At 48.5% G+C, this 14,871-nt stretch overlaps 1 protein-coding gene across 3 annotated transcripts in view; it reads right to left on the minus strand.

Annotated features, from left to right (window-relative positions):
* CDH23 (cadherin related 23) overlaps positions 1 to 14,871 on the minus strand; it is a 3,939,560-nt gene that overhangs the window by 162,332 nt on the left and 3,762,357 nt on the right. For all 3 annotated transcript variants that reach the window (XM_069610726.1, XM_069610725.1, XM_069610724.1), the window contains one exon: positions 6,646 to 6,807. In XM_069610726.1, coding sequence (XP_069466827.1) covers positions 6,646 to 6,807 — 162 coding nt within the window. The remainder of the gene's footprint in view (positions 1 to 6,645; positions 6,808 to 14,871) is intronic.

Consider the following 14,871-nt stretch of genomic DNA (forward strand, 5'->3'; position numbering starts at 1 on the left):
CCAGTATCTGACATGCATGCATGTGCAGTGGCATTCATGCTCACCAAGCAGCCATGTATCTCCATGCTGGCCAGCCTCTAGGTCCCGGCATAGGGTAGACATTCTGTAGATGAAGCTGTCGTGGGTGGACCCGGGATAGTTGGCATATACTGATGTGATTATTCCCTTGGCATTGCATACAACTTGCACGTTGATGGAATGCCAGTGCTTGCGGTTTCTATAGATGTGCTCTGTTGCCCTGGGTGGACGTAGAGCCACATGTGTGCAGTCAATTGCACCAAGCACTTTGGGGAATTGAGCCACACCATAGAATTCCTGGATGCACGTCCGCCTTTCTGCATGAGTCCTGGGGAGATATATGTGCCTGCGGACTGATGGCCGTGCAGTGATGATGTTCAAGACCTGGTGTAGGCAGCGTGACTGCGTGGCCTGTGACACACCACCCACTATGGCACTTGTCCGCTGAAAGGATCCAGTGGCCAAGAAGTGCAGTACATTCAGGACCTTCTGCAGGGGGCTGAGTGCTTGGGAGCACAGGGTGGGTGATGTGAGGTCATCCTCCCACTCACTGACCAGGTCCAGTATGATGTGTGCTGGAAACCTGTACCTCCCATACACCTGGTCATCAGGCATCCCGAATAGGCTGGTTCTGGGTGTGAATATTCTGGCCCTGACTCTCCTCCTCCTCCTCCTTTGGTAGCCCACTGCCACTGCTGCTAGGAACGGTATGTTCATCCTGGCATCTGGCTTGTTTATTGAAAAGTGCGCAAATTAATGCTTTGCGCGTGTTCTAGGCGAGCGTGTGACCCTCGCACCCCTGGAATCTAGTTCCCACTCCAATAGCGTGTGGAAATTCCCACGCAGCAGGCATACAGGTGCGCTGACGTACTTGCGTGTGTAAGTGCCCGCGCACCCCTGAAATACACGTACATAGGCCAATGGCGTGTACGCGCACTTTTGGCCAATTACACGCTATGAAATACACGTACATAGGCCAATGGCGTGTACGCGCACTTTTGGCCAATTACACGCGATGACACTCTGACGTGCAGTATTTCCACGTGTGCTCCGTCATCACGTGCTGAGTGGGGAACGCCCGTGCGGATCACGTCAGACGCGCTTACGCGCTGAGGGACTCTGGTCCAATAGAATCGCGTATGCGTGCTGACGCACTTACGCGCTAAGGGCCTTTCCTCGGATTTCACACTGACGTGCAGGAATTTCACGTGCCAAATCACTCCGTATCAAGCTGGCCACCCGAAAACACACGGAACACCACGCTCCTGCCCAGAAGGCCGAGTTACTGCCCCCCCAGTGCCCTGAGCAGCCTCCCACGTGCTATCTGCTGCTGCCTGCCTGCCTGCCTGCCTGCTGCCACCGTGCCCTGCCATTTGGTGCCTGCACATCAGCCATCTGCAGGGGTCCAGTTGCTGTGTCCACCCCTGCTGGAACTGAAGACTCCCAACTGGGATTACATCGCTCCACAGCCCAGCCCCAGGACCCAGTTGCCCACCCACACCTGCCTCTGGGGTTGCCATGTCGGGCACTTCCACATCTGGCACCAGTGGCAACCCCAGGCCAGAGGGGCAGAGGGGCACCAGCTTCACTGCCACCGAAGTTGGTGTCCTGGTGGAGCATGTCCTGGGGCAGTATGATGCCCTCTTTGGATCGTCCTGCGCCAGCAAGGAAGGACGGGAGAGGATCTGGGCCGACTGTGTGGTTGCCATCAACGTGGAGGGGGTGGCAACCCGCAACGTCCAGAAGATCAAGAAGCGCTGGGAGGACTTGAGGTCCAGGACCCTTGTGAAGGCCCGGCGCCTCGTGGAGGGGGGCCGGGGCCGCATGAGTTCCATCCAGAAGAGGGTCCTGGAACGCGTACGCCCAGCGCTCCACGCCCAGGTCCTTGAGAGGGAGGCCCGTCTGGAGTTGAGCGGTAAGTGTGCAAGCATTACTGTGTGAGACAGGGCATGTTGCGGTGTGCTGGTTCTATGATACTTGCCTGTATGTGTGCCATGGGCCATGTATGCATGTATGTGTGCAGGGACATCATGGTAATGCATGTGCGACCAGTGATGTGTGACCCACATGGTTGTTGCATGTGTTGAAATGCGGCATGGGGAGCCCTATGCAGATTTAGGACATGAGAGCATGCCAGTCTCTGTACCTGGACATGGATGGGGGTGAAGGATGGGTGCTGATGCCAGGTACATATATGGTAGCCATGTCTGTGTACCTGACCTGCGTGTCTGTGACTTGTGCATGCCATGGATGCATGACACATGTGTGTGACAATGCACAGATTCAGTGACGCACCCAACTTACCCTTGTTTCGCCTGTGTTCGGTGTGTTTGGGGCCAGATGGATGTGACTGAGGTGAAGTGTGTGCATGTGATATGCATGAGCCATGATGCATGTGAGTTACATATCATTGAATGTTTCAAGAGTCAATTGGACATGCATGGAAATGTGCATGGCATGCACCATGCCTGTTACTGTGTGTGTTTTGCCTGGACTGACCCATGTGTTGTGGAGGGACATGATGGAAGTGTACTTTGACAGTGGTGCTCATCTGCTATTGCTTCCTGTCTAGGGGACCATTGTACAGTAGCCTGATGCTTGTGTCCTTTGTCTCCCTCTACGCAGCGGCTAGTGAAGAAGAGGGCGGAGACGGCGCTGTGGAGCAAGGCGGCGGGGATGCCCCCACGGCTGCAGCGGAAGGGGTGGGTGAGCCCCCACAGGGGCCTGCTACGGCGGGAGACCCCAGGTTGGTGGTTTGCACAGAGGAGGAGGAGGCCGACACTGGTGCACACATGGGGCCTGGTGGGAGCATCCCTGCTGGTGCAAGTGGTGCAGTCCAGGGCCAGGGGCAGGAGGCAGCACAGGTCACCGTGGAGGTGCCTGTGCATGTCGCTGTCCCTGACCCTGTGAGTGCACCACCATGCACCAGCAGGGATGCCCCGTCCCAGGCCCGTCCGCAGGTAGAGGGGATGTCCATGTCAACTGACTCCCCTCCACCTGCGGCCGTGGGAACCCCTGGCTGCGTGGAGCAGGTCCTGATTGGGGTCGCGATGCGCACGGCTGTGATTCGTGATGCCGTGCGTGCTTCCCGGGAGGAGCACGCACGTCATCACGAAGTGCACCGTGCCGACGTGGCCCAATTGGGATCGGCCATGTTCGGGGGGTTCCTGCATGTGTTGGCCAATCTGACGGCCCTCTCCTCCTCTGTGCAGGCTATCCACCGGTCGTTCTCCTTGCCGTCTTCCGGCCCAGATGCCACCATGGCCCCCTGTGGACCTGCCCCGACCAATGCAGCCAGCTCGGTGGGGATCCCATCCCTGCCACAGTTGGGAGTCGGAGGTCCAGCAGGGGTGGACAACACAGCAAGTGGACCCCAGCAGATGGAAGATGTGCCGGCATCATCGGGCAGGGCACGTGCACGACGGCGTCGGTGGTTACCATCAGCCTGGATGCCGTTGTGCTGGCAGAGGCAGTGGCGTCGGAGGCAGCAGCGGGCTCGACGTGGGAGGCATCATGGCTCAGGGCCATCAAGATCAGAGGGGCAGGCATCGGCCGGAGGGCAGGGCAACCCTGGCATGGCGGTGTGTTCCGTGTGGGAGGAGTTTGGCCAGCGGATAGGTGCGGAGCGGCAGCGGGCGGAAGAGGAGCAGCTCGCCATGGCCAGGGCGGAGATCTCCATGCGTCGGGCATTGAGGCGGGCTGAGTGCCTCGAGGAGGCTCGCAGGGATTTTGGTGAGCACATGGGGTTGTCCCTGCGAGACCTCGGGGCCAGGACAGAGTCCCGCCTCCAGGACATTGACATGGAGTTCGAGGATGCCCTGGCCAGCATCACCAAGTGAGCCGCAGGACTTGCCCGCTGCCTTTGTATATAGTTTTTTAGTTAGTTAGTGCTAGGTTTCCTTTATTTATTTTTATTATTTTGGACCGCTCGGACAATGGCCACTTTTTTGTACATATTTTTTTTATTAGTTAGTATTAGGTTTCATTTGTGGTGTTGGGCTCATGGACCCTGGAAGATTCCTGTATATATTGTTATTTTTTGGGAGATACATTTTTTTATTTTCTTATTGTTTACACCATGACGTAATGGTTTTTCTTTGATTTCCTACTACATGGTTTTGCTTTGGACAAATTCTATTTATTTTTTAATCCTTTGTTTTTTGGTTTATCATTTTTGTTCTCGGACATGGACCTTTTATTTACTTTGCCACATAGTTGTATGTTTTATTAGTGTACTTATTTTTTGTTTTTAATACATTTTTATATTTTCTTACACTTGTGTTTTTTTCTCTTTGGTTTCTTACATGTCATGATATGGGTTTTGACATTCACTTGCACCCATTGTGTATGTGTGTGTGACGGACATGTGTTCTTTTGCATACTTGCCTTTGGGGTTGTGTCATGTGATTGCATTCACTATGTGGGTGCATGCAATCCTTGCCTGGGTGTTTGTGCTGGGTATGCTGGCCATTACTGCCATGATTGTGTATCGTCAGGACCTGGGGCCAGGGGGACATGGGTGGGGGCCTGCTGGCAGGTTCCCCACAGTGCTGGGGGTGGTGGGAGACATGGGTGGGGGCCTGGTGGAGGGTGTCCCTGGTGGATGGGGGGTGGGGGTGGTGGGAGACATGGGTGGGGGCATGGTGGAGGGTGCCCCTGGTGGATGGGGGGTGGGGGTGGTGGGAGACATGGGTTGGACATGGGTGGGGGCCTGCTGGCAGGTTCCCCACAGTGCTGGGGGTGGTGGGAGACATGGGTGGGGGCCTGGTGGAGGGTGTCCCTGGTGGATGGGGGGTGGGGGTGGTGGGAGACATGGGTGGGGGCCTGGTGGAGGGTGTCCCTGGTGGATGGGGGTGGGGGTGGTGGGAGACATGAGCAGGTGTGCAGGGTAGTTCCCTGTGGTGTGTGCTGCCTGCAGGGGCCGTGGAGGGTGTACAGGTAATGCCTGGGAGCACACAGCCAATTCGCGTGTGGAACTTCCCGCGCACCCCTGAAATCCACGTACCCGGCCATATCGCGTGTGGAACTTCCCGCGCACCCATGAAATCCACGTACCCTGACTAATCGCGTGTGGAACTTCCCGCGCACCCCTGAAATCCACGTACCCGGCCATATCGCGTGTGGAACTTCCCGCGCACCCCTGAAATCCACGTACCCGGCCATATCGCGTGTGGAACTTCCCGCGCACCCCTGAAATCCACGTACCCGGCCATATCGCGTGTGGAACTTCCCGCGCACCCCTGCAATCCACGTACCCTGCCATATCGCGTGTGGAACTTCCCGCGCACCCCTGAAATCCACGTACCCGGCCATATCGCGTGTGCAACTTCCCGCGCACCCCTGCAATCCACGTACCCTGACTAATCGCGTGTGGAACTTCCCGCGCACCCCTGGAATCCACGTACCCGGCCATATCGCGTGTGCAACTTCCCGCGCACCCCTGCAATCCACGTACCCTGACTAATCGCGTGTGGAACTTCCCGCGCACCCCTGGAATCCACGTACCCGGCCATATCGCGTGTGGAACTTCCCGCGCACCCCTGCAATCCACGTACCCTGACTAATCGCGTTTGGAACTTCACGCGCACCCCTGAAATCCACGTACCCGGCCATATCGCGTGTGGAACTTCCCGCGCACCCCTGCAATCCACGTACCCTGACTAATCGCGTGTGGAACTTCCCGCGCACCCCTGAAATCCACGTACCCGGCCATATCGCGTGTGCAACTTCCCGCGCACCCCGGTATACACGCACACGTTTATTTTTTCTCTCAGCGCGTGTCTGTGTTTGTGGGTACCCCTTTGTACGTCATTTGTCCTGGAGGGCCACAGTATTGGACATTGATCATGTCTGTATATAGGTGCTATTTGTTGGCGCACCTTTTAGCGCACATTTCTTGCAGGCGCAGAGACGCTACCGCCTGCTTTCTTGTGGCGGTCGTGTTTGTGCCTGTTTGTGCCTGTGCGCTGCTTTGAGCGTGCGCTTTTTTGCCCTATTCTATTCCATGAATACGTGTTGTATGCGAGCGTGTGGGCGTTTCGCGCACTTGCCTCCTAAACTTTCCCCGTGCCGCCCACATTCTTCCCCATTCCGAGTGTTGTGCCCCATTTTATTCCCCATTCCGAGTGTCCCGCCCTGTGTTCCGCCTACTTTAGAGCTGTGCGCTGCGCTCGGAGTGATAGTGCAGTGGCCGTGGCGCACGACGTTGGTTGACCTGTGCGCCGGCCTGCGCCGCGCGCTTTTTCAGCGCACGTCCTCTGCTTTTCTTGCGCACGGACTTCCATGAATCGACGTGCGCTGGTTTCCCTGCGCTTTTCGCTAATTTTCGGCGCAGCGCACGTATTGGCCCCTCTGCGCCGGGATTTTCGGCGCACATTTATTCCATGAATCGGCCTGTTAATGTGCTGCTACTCTCTGCACATAAACACCATTAAACAGAACCACTTAATAAAATGTAGCCAATGGTTTTTCTAGGTATAAAAATTCCTTAAGCATGTTTTGGAGCATGTATCAAGTTCTCGCGGCAATATATATTATTCAACTTCCATTCAGATGGAAACAATGCGCTTAGAAAACATCTACCGAACAGTGAGAGAAAGAAAAAGAATAAAGCCATAAAGTCCTTACCTATAACAAAGGTATTTTTCACAGCCTTCGAGTCATTGGAATTCAGCTTGATGTATCTTATGGCTACGATGCTGTAGAAAACGAGGCTATTGTTTCCCACGTCGTTATCCAGTGCCAGCACCTTTATCAGGCCAGACCCAACCTTGGCATCTGTTGCAACTCCTGCAATGAACAATGCATGGAAGTTATTCAGACCGGCTAATGGTCGAACGAGTACAGAATCTCAGTGACAGCGACCATTCAATTGAAGCTTCTACGGACATGCAAAATAAAAATGACTATGGCAAAAAGACGTGTTCAGATGGAGCCTCCATCCTAGGTTAATTTATTCAAACAATATGTATCTTGTTTATATTTTAACCAAATCCTTTTCCAACTAAACGAATTGAAAATAGCACCAAAACGAATTATTTTAAAAGTTGCTTTATGCTTTAATTTCTGTCTTATGGTGCTATTTTTTGACCAACGAATCTTTATAGTTATGTATATGCACTTGCACTTTATTGCTATGTCTATGCTGCTGTTCAAGCTTTGCACTTTGTCAATATTATGCTGCTATTAAGAAATTGCACTTGGCTAATATTTGCTGCTATTAAGTACTTGCACCTTGCTTATACTTCTTTCATTGACAATGATTGCTAGTGTATTGAGCACTTGTGCTTTAACTGCTGCTTTATGGTGCCATTTTTGACTAATGAATTTTTCTAGTCATGCTATATGTACTTGCACTTTATTGCCATGTTTATGCTGCTATTCAAGCTTTGCACTTTGCTAATATTATGGTGCTATTAAGAATTTGCACTTTGCCAACATTTGCTGCTATTAAGTACTTGCACTTTGCTTATATTTGCTGCCATCAAGTTTGTGCACATTGTTTTTATTTGGCGCTGCTTATACTGCGATTGAAACAATTGGCTAATGTTTTTGGCTCTTTTCAATATTTTTAATCATGTCATTTTGAAGTTATTACAATTCACGATTATCCCATTGCTATTTAGCATTTGCACTGTTTGATATAATTGTGAAATTGCCAGTTTCATAATTTACGCAACCGTATGAAACTTTGATTCTTTTTACAGACTTCAGTGAGTGATTTCATTTATTTTATCACCCCTGTTGCTGTGGAGTTCGTTTTAGTCTCAAAGTCAAGTATTTGTTTTAGGCACAAGCACTATGCCTATATGTTACAAGATGTCTTTCATTGTATTAGCTGTCTGTGCATTCACTTGCTGAGCTGTAAAAACTATGAAGGGACTTATTTTACTATTTATACTGTGTTTTGCCCCTCGCGCCCATTGGTGAACAAGTGCTGTGTATAGCGCGAAACGCATCCATACAGGACTGCTCTCTTGGTGTCCTGCCTTGTGGGGTTTTTGGTGTTTTTTTCAAACATGATGCATTTGTGTATCTTTAAATAAACTTGTGAGCTAATCACTTGAAGTTTCTGGCTCATCTTTTTACCCTACGTTTTGTACCTTGCTGTTCATGCCCTTGACATGGAGTGCTGGTTTGATTGTCCAATTTTCTGGTGGTTTTCCTCTTTTTTCTTCTTGTCTTATTTATATATATAGTGGCCTTGTAGTTATGGTTAAGTTGCTGTTTCCATAGGAAGAGCACTTTTTGGCGGCTTATAACCTTGCTCCCCCTGGACGAATCCTCACCAAACTTTGTAAAAAAAAGTATATGGCCCACTCTGAATTCTTTTGCAAAGTCTGATGAGGTTTGGTCCAGGGGGGGAAAAGTTATAGGGGGTCCCAAAACGTCTTTTTTTCCCATAGACTGAATGGGGGAAAAATTTTGCGCACGCCTACAGGCCAAACCGATGGACGGATTTTCACCAAATTTGCGCCAGGGGCAGGGGCTTGGTCCCAAAAGCGTGCTTTTGTAAATTTGGTGACAATCCGTCCAGCAGTTTTCTTTAAAACGACCAAAAAGTAGGTCTAAAAAAATTAATGATATCTATGTCCGCTCCGCGGACAAGAAATCGATTGGCTAATCCGTAGCGTCATGTCCGCGGACATGTGGCGCTTTCACTGATTGGTTGTGGAACAGCGTGAAGTGCGTCATATTTCTTTGCTGCACCCACCATCTTTTGTTCATGTTTTGGTGTACGCGGACATCGCCGGTAACACATACAAAACAAGACACCAATGCACTTGTTATACTTATGAAATACTGTTTCCAAAGGTGAGCTTTGATTAGGCTGGGATGGAATGTGGCAGCGGAAACTCAAAAAGTGGTGTTTTCTTGTCACCAAATTCATACGGTAAAGTGGAAGTTGGTGCTCAATGTACGGCGACCAATTACTGCGTCTGTGGTACAATGTATTTAGATTAATATTATAGTCAGACTGGCGTCCGACATTTTGAAATCTGAGGCTGCCACCTGGACTGTCTGATGGAAATAGCGGTTCTGGAGGCGTATGGGAGTCGCGATTCTCATGATTGGATTCTCATATGTTGTTGCAAAGTGAGAATGTATTTGCCTTATGAGTGAAGGTCACTTGATTTGCTTTTTTGGTTGCGAGCTCAGTAGGACCACGCATCCAAGTTAATCCATAAGGGGCAATTGTGACCTTCAACGAAAGGGAAACTACAAACGCAATGCAAGGAATGAAAGCTTGGAAAAAATACCATTTGATAAGGTTATAAAAACGTTTTTAAGGAACATGACATATCAGTTTACGAAGATTCTTTGGTCTGAACACATTGCTGTCTGACTTGGCCAAAAACAATGGAAGCAGTAAACATCATGTAAGTTTAATTTTGACGACTCTACACCGAACCGTGTTTTCATTTTATTTTACCAAAACACTAATTGTGACAATATAACTGAAGTATTATCTTTCTGCGCAGTTGTAATTTTCCTCCAATAACGGAGAGTGCAGATTCTCTGCATTTGCAGGCTATGACTATAGTCACCCTTGTTGACCGCTAATATTTCTTCTTTGAAATGTTATGCTTGGCCACATAGCTTTGTGTATCACTTTGCACGTTCTTTTGGTCTTGTTTAAAATGAAGAGATGTCATTTTTTCTTGCTTATCCATTCATTTTGGCTACATAACTGAATTACCATCTCACTGTGTAGTTGCCCTTTTTTTAAACCTTACGGCGAGTGCTGATTCTCGGCGTTTGTAGGCTGTCACTATATTTACCCATGGTCAATGCTAATAATTCCTTAAAATGTAATGTTTGACCACTTAGATTTGTGTACTACTTTGCAAAATCTTTGTGTCTTTTTTGAATTTTTTTGCTAAAGGTTGGATATTGATACATATTTTCTCTTACGTTTTCCAACTAACTACATCTTGCCGTACTGTGCGTGCCATGGTTTCCAGATGCTGAGTGACGGCTTCTTTGGACACCAAATGCAACTGCTCGTGACCGGCTGCCTGTGCATTACAGTGTTGTGGGATGACCGGCCAGAACCCCCTTTGTCCCTATTCTGAACTAGCCATTAGGAGTAACATAACATAATTTATGGTGGTGTAGGGCAAAGGTCATGGCGCCGTCTTGGAAATCACTGTGCAAACAAAGCGGGTGCTTTAACAGAAACACATACTTTGTGTATGGGAAAATAACTATGTGTGCCTCACCATGAACATTTTCAATGACGCCCTTAGAACCATTGTTACAATTTAATTGAAAATGGGATTAGTCCGATGTTCTCTGACAGTTGTTTGTGAAATAAAACTACTTTACAAATTCTAAAATGTTAACGTTTTCTTTTAAAATCCAGTGTATCATTTCAAAATGTAAGGTACCACGTTGTACGCCGCTGCATGTTTATTTACAGGTTCTGCATCACGGCACATACTTTTGCTTTTTGCAGGCTGTCATGGAAAGTGAAGAGGGGACATGTATGGAACAACCGCCTTCCCTTTCTATGGTGGCCATCTTGAAAAAGGATTTTGTTTTGTAATCGCTGTATGTTTATTTACAGGTTCTGCGTCACGGCACGTACTTTTGCTTTTTGCAGGCTGCCATGGAAAGTGAAGAGGGGCCATGTATGGAACAACCGCCTTCCCTTTCTATGGTGGCCATCTTGAAAAAGGATTTTGGTTTGTAATCCGGCCCACCGCAGGCGGGCCTAGTTATAACCAGAAATCCTATTTTTCAGTAACAGACATTATTGCTTTGCAAATCTATACTATTACTGGCATATCTTATTGCGTCTATGTCCTTTGGTGAGAAATATAAAGTAGATGGAGTGTATGCAATTTTTTTTTTTTTTAATATACTTACACTGTGAAAGGTGGTTCTCAACGGAACATTTACTTTGTTAACAGATGGCTTTCTTTTTTGGTAGGACAACTAATAAGGCAATTTGCGAACGGAAATGAGGAAAGAGGCACCAAACAGTAATATGGGGGGGTAGGTGGACGGCGCAAAAATATTGTGCGTTTGCAATTTGTAAGGTTGGGTCAGTGTTTGTCATGCTCCTTCATTACAGCAGTGCTGCTGTTTCTTGGGGAGGAGGGATGGCCTTAGCTGATGTCATTTTCAGATAACTAGAACTTTTGCTAAAAGTATGTAATGTGTAGTACATTGTTAATGGCTGACTACCAATATCTGTTGGCGCTGTGCAAAGCAATGTTGCAGGTGGACGTTCCTACATCAATATAAAATCTGTTTCCACACTGTCCACGAGGGATACATCTTACTGTTAAGTATTTACGGATTCTGGGACACGTCACTGTGCTGTACACCAGCATATTGTCATGTGGTATTCTGCGCAAGGTGTGTAAATAAGTCAGAAGTTACTGTACATTATGGTTACGTGCCACTACTATACACTGATGATCTTTACCAAAAAAACTTTGTAAAAGGGACGGTATGGTTAAGTTGCTGTACTGAAAACCTGTGAAATTCAGTAAAAAAAATGTTGTTAAAGGGACGTTATGGTTAAGTTGCCCTACTAAAAACCCGTAAAATTCACTAAAAAAAACTTTGTTAAGAGGACGTTATGGTTAAGTTGCACTACTAAAAACCTATGAAATTCACTAAAAAAAACCTTTGCTAACGGAACATTACGGTTCAAAGTAAAACCAAAAAACCCCTGAAATTCACCAGTTATGGTAAGCTAAGCAACCATAACTCGCGCCACCACCGTGCATCGCTAAGACTAACACCCAGGACATCAAAGATGACATCACAAATGTCATTGATGACATTAACTGGTTTTACCAGCCGCCCTTAGTGGGAGCCACTAAGGGACCAGGGAGCTAATAACTGGCCCGCTATGTGCGGGCCCGTTATTAGCTCCTTCCCCATTCCCATTGAGCCCTATGGGGGCTCAAATGGGAATGGGGAATGGTTTTGAGAATGGGGACTTACCGGGTCCTCCAAGGTTGGAATGACCCGTTAAGTCCCCATTCTGACTACCCAGACAGGGGTTTGGAGGCAGCCATGGTGCAGGCAGCCATGGTGCTAATAGCACCATGGCTGCCTCCAACCTCGTTATGAGGCCCGATGTCTTTGACTTGACTCGAGGAGCCCAATCACTCGACCCCCTCTTGAGGAAGGTTCAAAGACTTACTGCTCAGGCTCTTAGACACACGAGCAAAAGATTTTGATGATGCTCCGTCGGCCTCATGAGCTGCGATCGGGTCAGAAGCATTTTTCGGTGCATTATAAGTGGTGGATGGTGCCGCCTTCGTGGACACCTCTAATATTTTAAGGCACAATTCCTCCAGTTCGGCCTTTGAAGCCGACTTACCTGGAAAACGTACCCATTTCCTATCAGGCGAGGAGTCAGAGGAAGATGATTGGGACTGATGTGGCGCTTCCTAGACCTCTTATGCAAGGACAATGATGATGAGTTCTAGGATCTCAACCTTTCACACTTAGCATCTGACAACCTAATTTTTGACGGGGCAATGGAAGGGGATTTGGACAAGGGCCTACATAGGGTGAGTTTTCCCCTCCTCCCCTTCAAGGCCTTTACGGTAATCGACTGCCACAAAACACAGTCGGAGACCTTACGGCCTACTCCTAAACACCAGAGGCAAATTTGGTGTGGATCTGTGATGGACATCTTTGACCCACAATCCACAATCGCTCTTTGGAGTAGACATATCGAAGATTTCTATAAACGCAGTAGATAAATTGCTGAGCGAACAGAGTGCTTCGACGCATGCTGTGCGGAAAAACATAACTGAGGCAATGGGTGCAATTTGTGCACCCCCTGCTGTCAAAATGTTTTCCGAAGCGACATGCAGGATATCGTATCTATCAAATATGAGGAACACGTGGGAGCAGATGACCAATAGAAAAACTTTCCTTGGCTGCAGGTTCACTAAACGCCTTTTGAAAAATCTTAGAGGAAGCTACTAGATGATCTTGTACAATCAATGATGTCCTTAATTGTGATTCTCTTTCATGTGAACAAAGATAAAGGATTTGTTTGGTAGCCACCTAAGAAGATGAAGCAAAGACATGATGAATGTGTAGCAGCAAGATACAACGTTTTCTGGCATGAGGGTACTTTGGTACATAGTGGATGGGGATGAGACTTGCGTAAGTGAAGGAGAAAGATGGAAGGTCAGGAAAGTACTATAGGAGTCTGATGTGAATGTGCAGAAAGTCTTTCAAACTCGAGCATCTCATCCAAGAGGTGAGAGGGGAGTATTGAGAAGTTCAGCTACCGTGATAAGCGTATGTTGACATTGTGCATGCCCTTAGATATTTGTGCACTGCCTGTTTGTCTTATTATATTTATTTTTTGCATTTGATATAGTGCTACAAACCCTCAGGCCCACGGTGTTCGGTGCTCATTTATCGATCTCAGAAGGATGAAAGGCTGAGTTTGGCCCTTCTGGGATTTGAACCTGTGTCTGCAGGCTCTGCACAGATGTCAAAGCGAGCGCTCTACTCGCTGTGCTATCTGACTGGCTGTTGAGCAATTGAGCACAATTTAGGAAAAGCATAATTAAGAACAAGCATTGGCAATGCAAACAGTTTGGGCTTTTATGTATACATGGTAAAGGTATTTGCCAGGCATTGTTGTTATGGTACTAACTGGGGAGCAATTAATTGTAGCAGCCGGAAAAGGGTGCACCCATCTGGGCATATGGTAGTAGTGCCTGGCAAATGCCTATCTAAAACATGTACAGAAGCCAAAACTGTTGGCTTTGCCAATGCATGTTTTAATAGGATTACAGTGAAGGACACGCATACTCCATATAGATCAAGTGGCTGAAGGCAGACCTGTCTAAGACATTTTTATTGCAACAGTTGTACATTTAGAGCACCAATTAAATCATTCATTTTCAGGAGACTGCTTTGAAAAAAACCTTGCAGCTACTTTGAATAGGTAGCTCAAAGAGATCCCACCAGGTTGTGTTTTGGGTAGGGAAGGGCAGGAGGTGGGTGGGAATGGCCATAGGGATTAGCATGTGCATGTGCAGTCAATGGGTGGGTAAATAACCAAACAACGCCAACAGACATTGGGGCTCATTACGAGTCCGTAAAACCAGCAGGCTGCCACTGGATACGTAGTGATTTACCGGTGCCAGACTTGCCGGATTAACCAGGGCATTACAGCCCTGTTGGTCTGGTAAATCCGGCGCTGGCAATTCGGTTAATCCCCATTCCTGTGGAGTACCATGGGACTCCATGGGAATGGGGAGGACTGAAGCACCGGCAGTGTGCGCAACAATGCCGGTGCTTCCGTCCAGGGCTGCGGGCGGAGTGGCACCCGCCCGCAGAACTCGTAGTTTGCCGGTCCAGAAACAACGGTGCCGGTAACTTTACCAGCAATGTTTTTTCAGGACAGCAAACTTGTAATGAGGCCCATTGCGTCCCTCCACATATTCCAACTCTCCATAGCTGTACTCCAGTGCATTAGTGTCAGCTTTTAGCCAAAATTATAAAATGCAGTAGTAGAGGGGGATTTTTGCTTCAGATGTCTGAACTTGTTTGAGTTACATCTAAAAGCTACAATCCGATGCATTTTATTTTTGTTACTGTAATTTTTGTTAACAATGGGCCTCACTCCGAGATTGGAGGTAGCCAGGGCGCTATTTGCGCCATGGCTGCCTCCAATACCGGGTCCGGCACCAGTCTGGTTCAATGGGGATTTACCGGTGCATTCCGACCCTGGAGGGACCAGTAAGTCCCCATTGAACTAACCATGCGAATAATAAGCCCGTTATTAGCGCCCTGGTCCCTTAGCGGGACCCATAAAGGACGTGTGGTCAAACCACACGTCCTTTACGGTTCCCG

The sequence above is a fragment of the Ambystoma mexicanum genome, chromosome 8 (assembly GCF_040938575.1).
Source record: "Ambystoma mexicanum isolate Mex_15411 chromosome 8, UKY_AmexF1_1, whole genome shotgun sequence".
Taxonomy (NCBI): Eukaryota; Metazoa; Chordata; class Amphibia; order Caudata; family Ambystomatidae; genus Ambystoma; species Ambystoma mexicanum.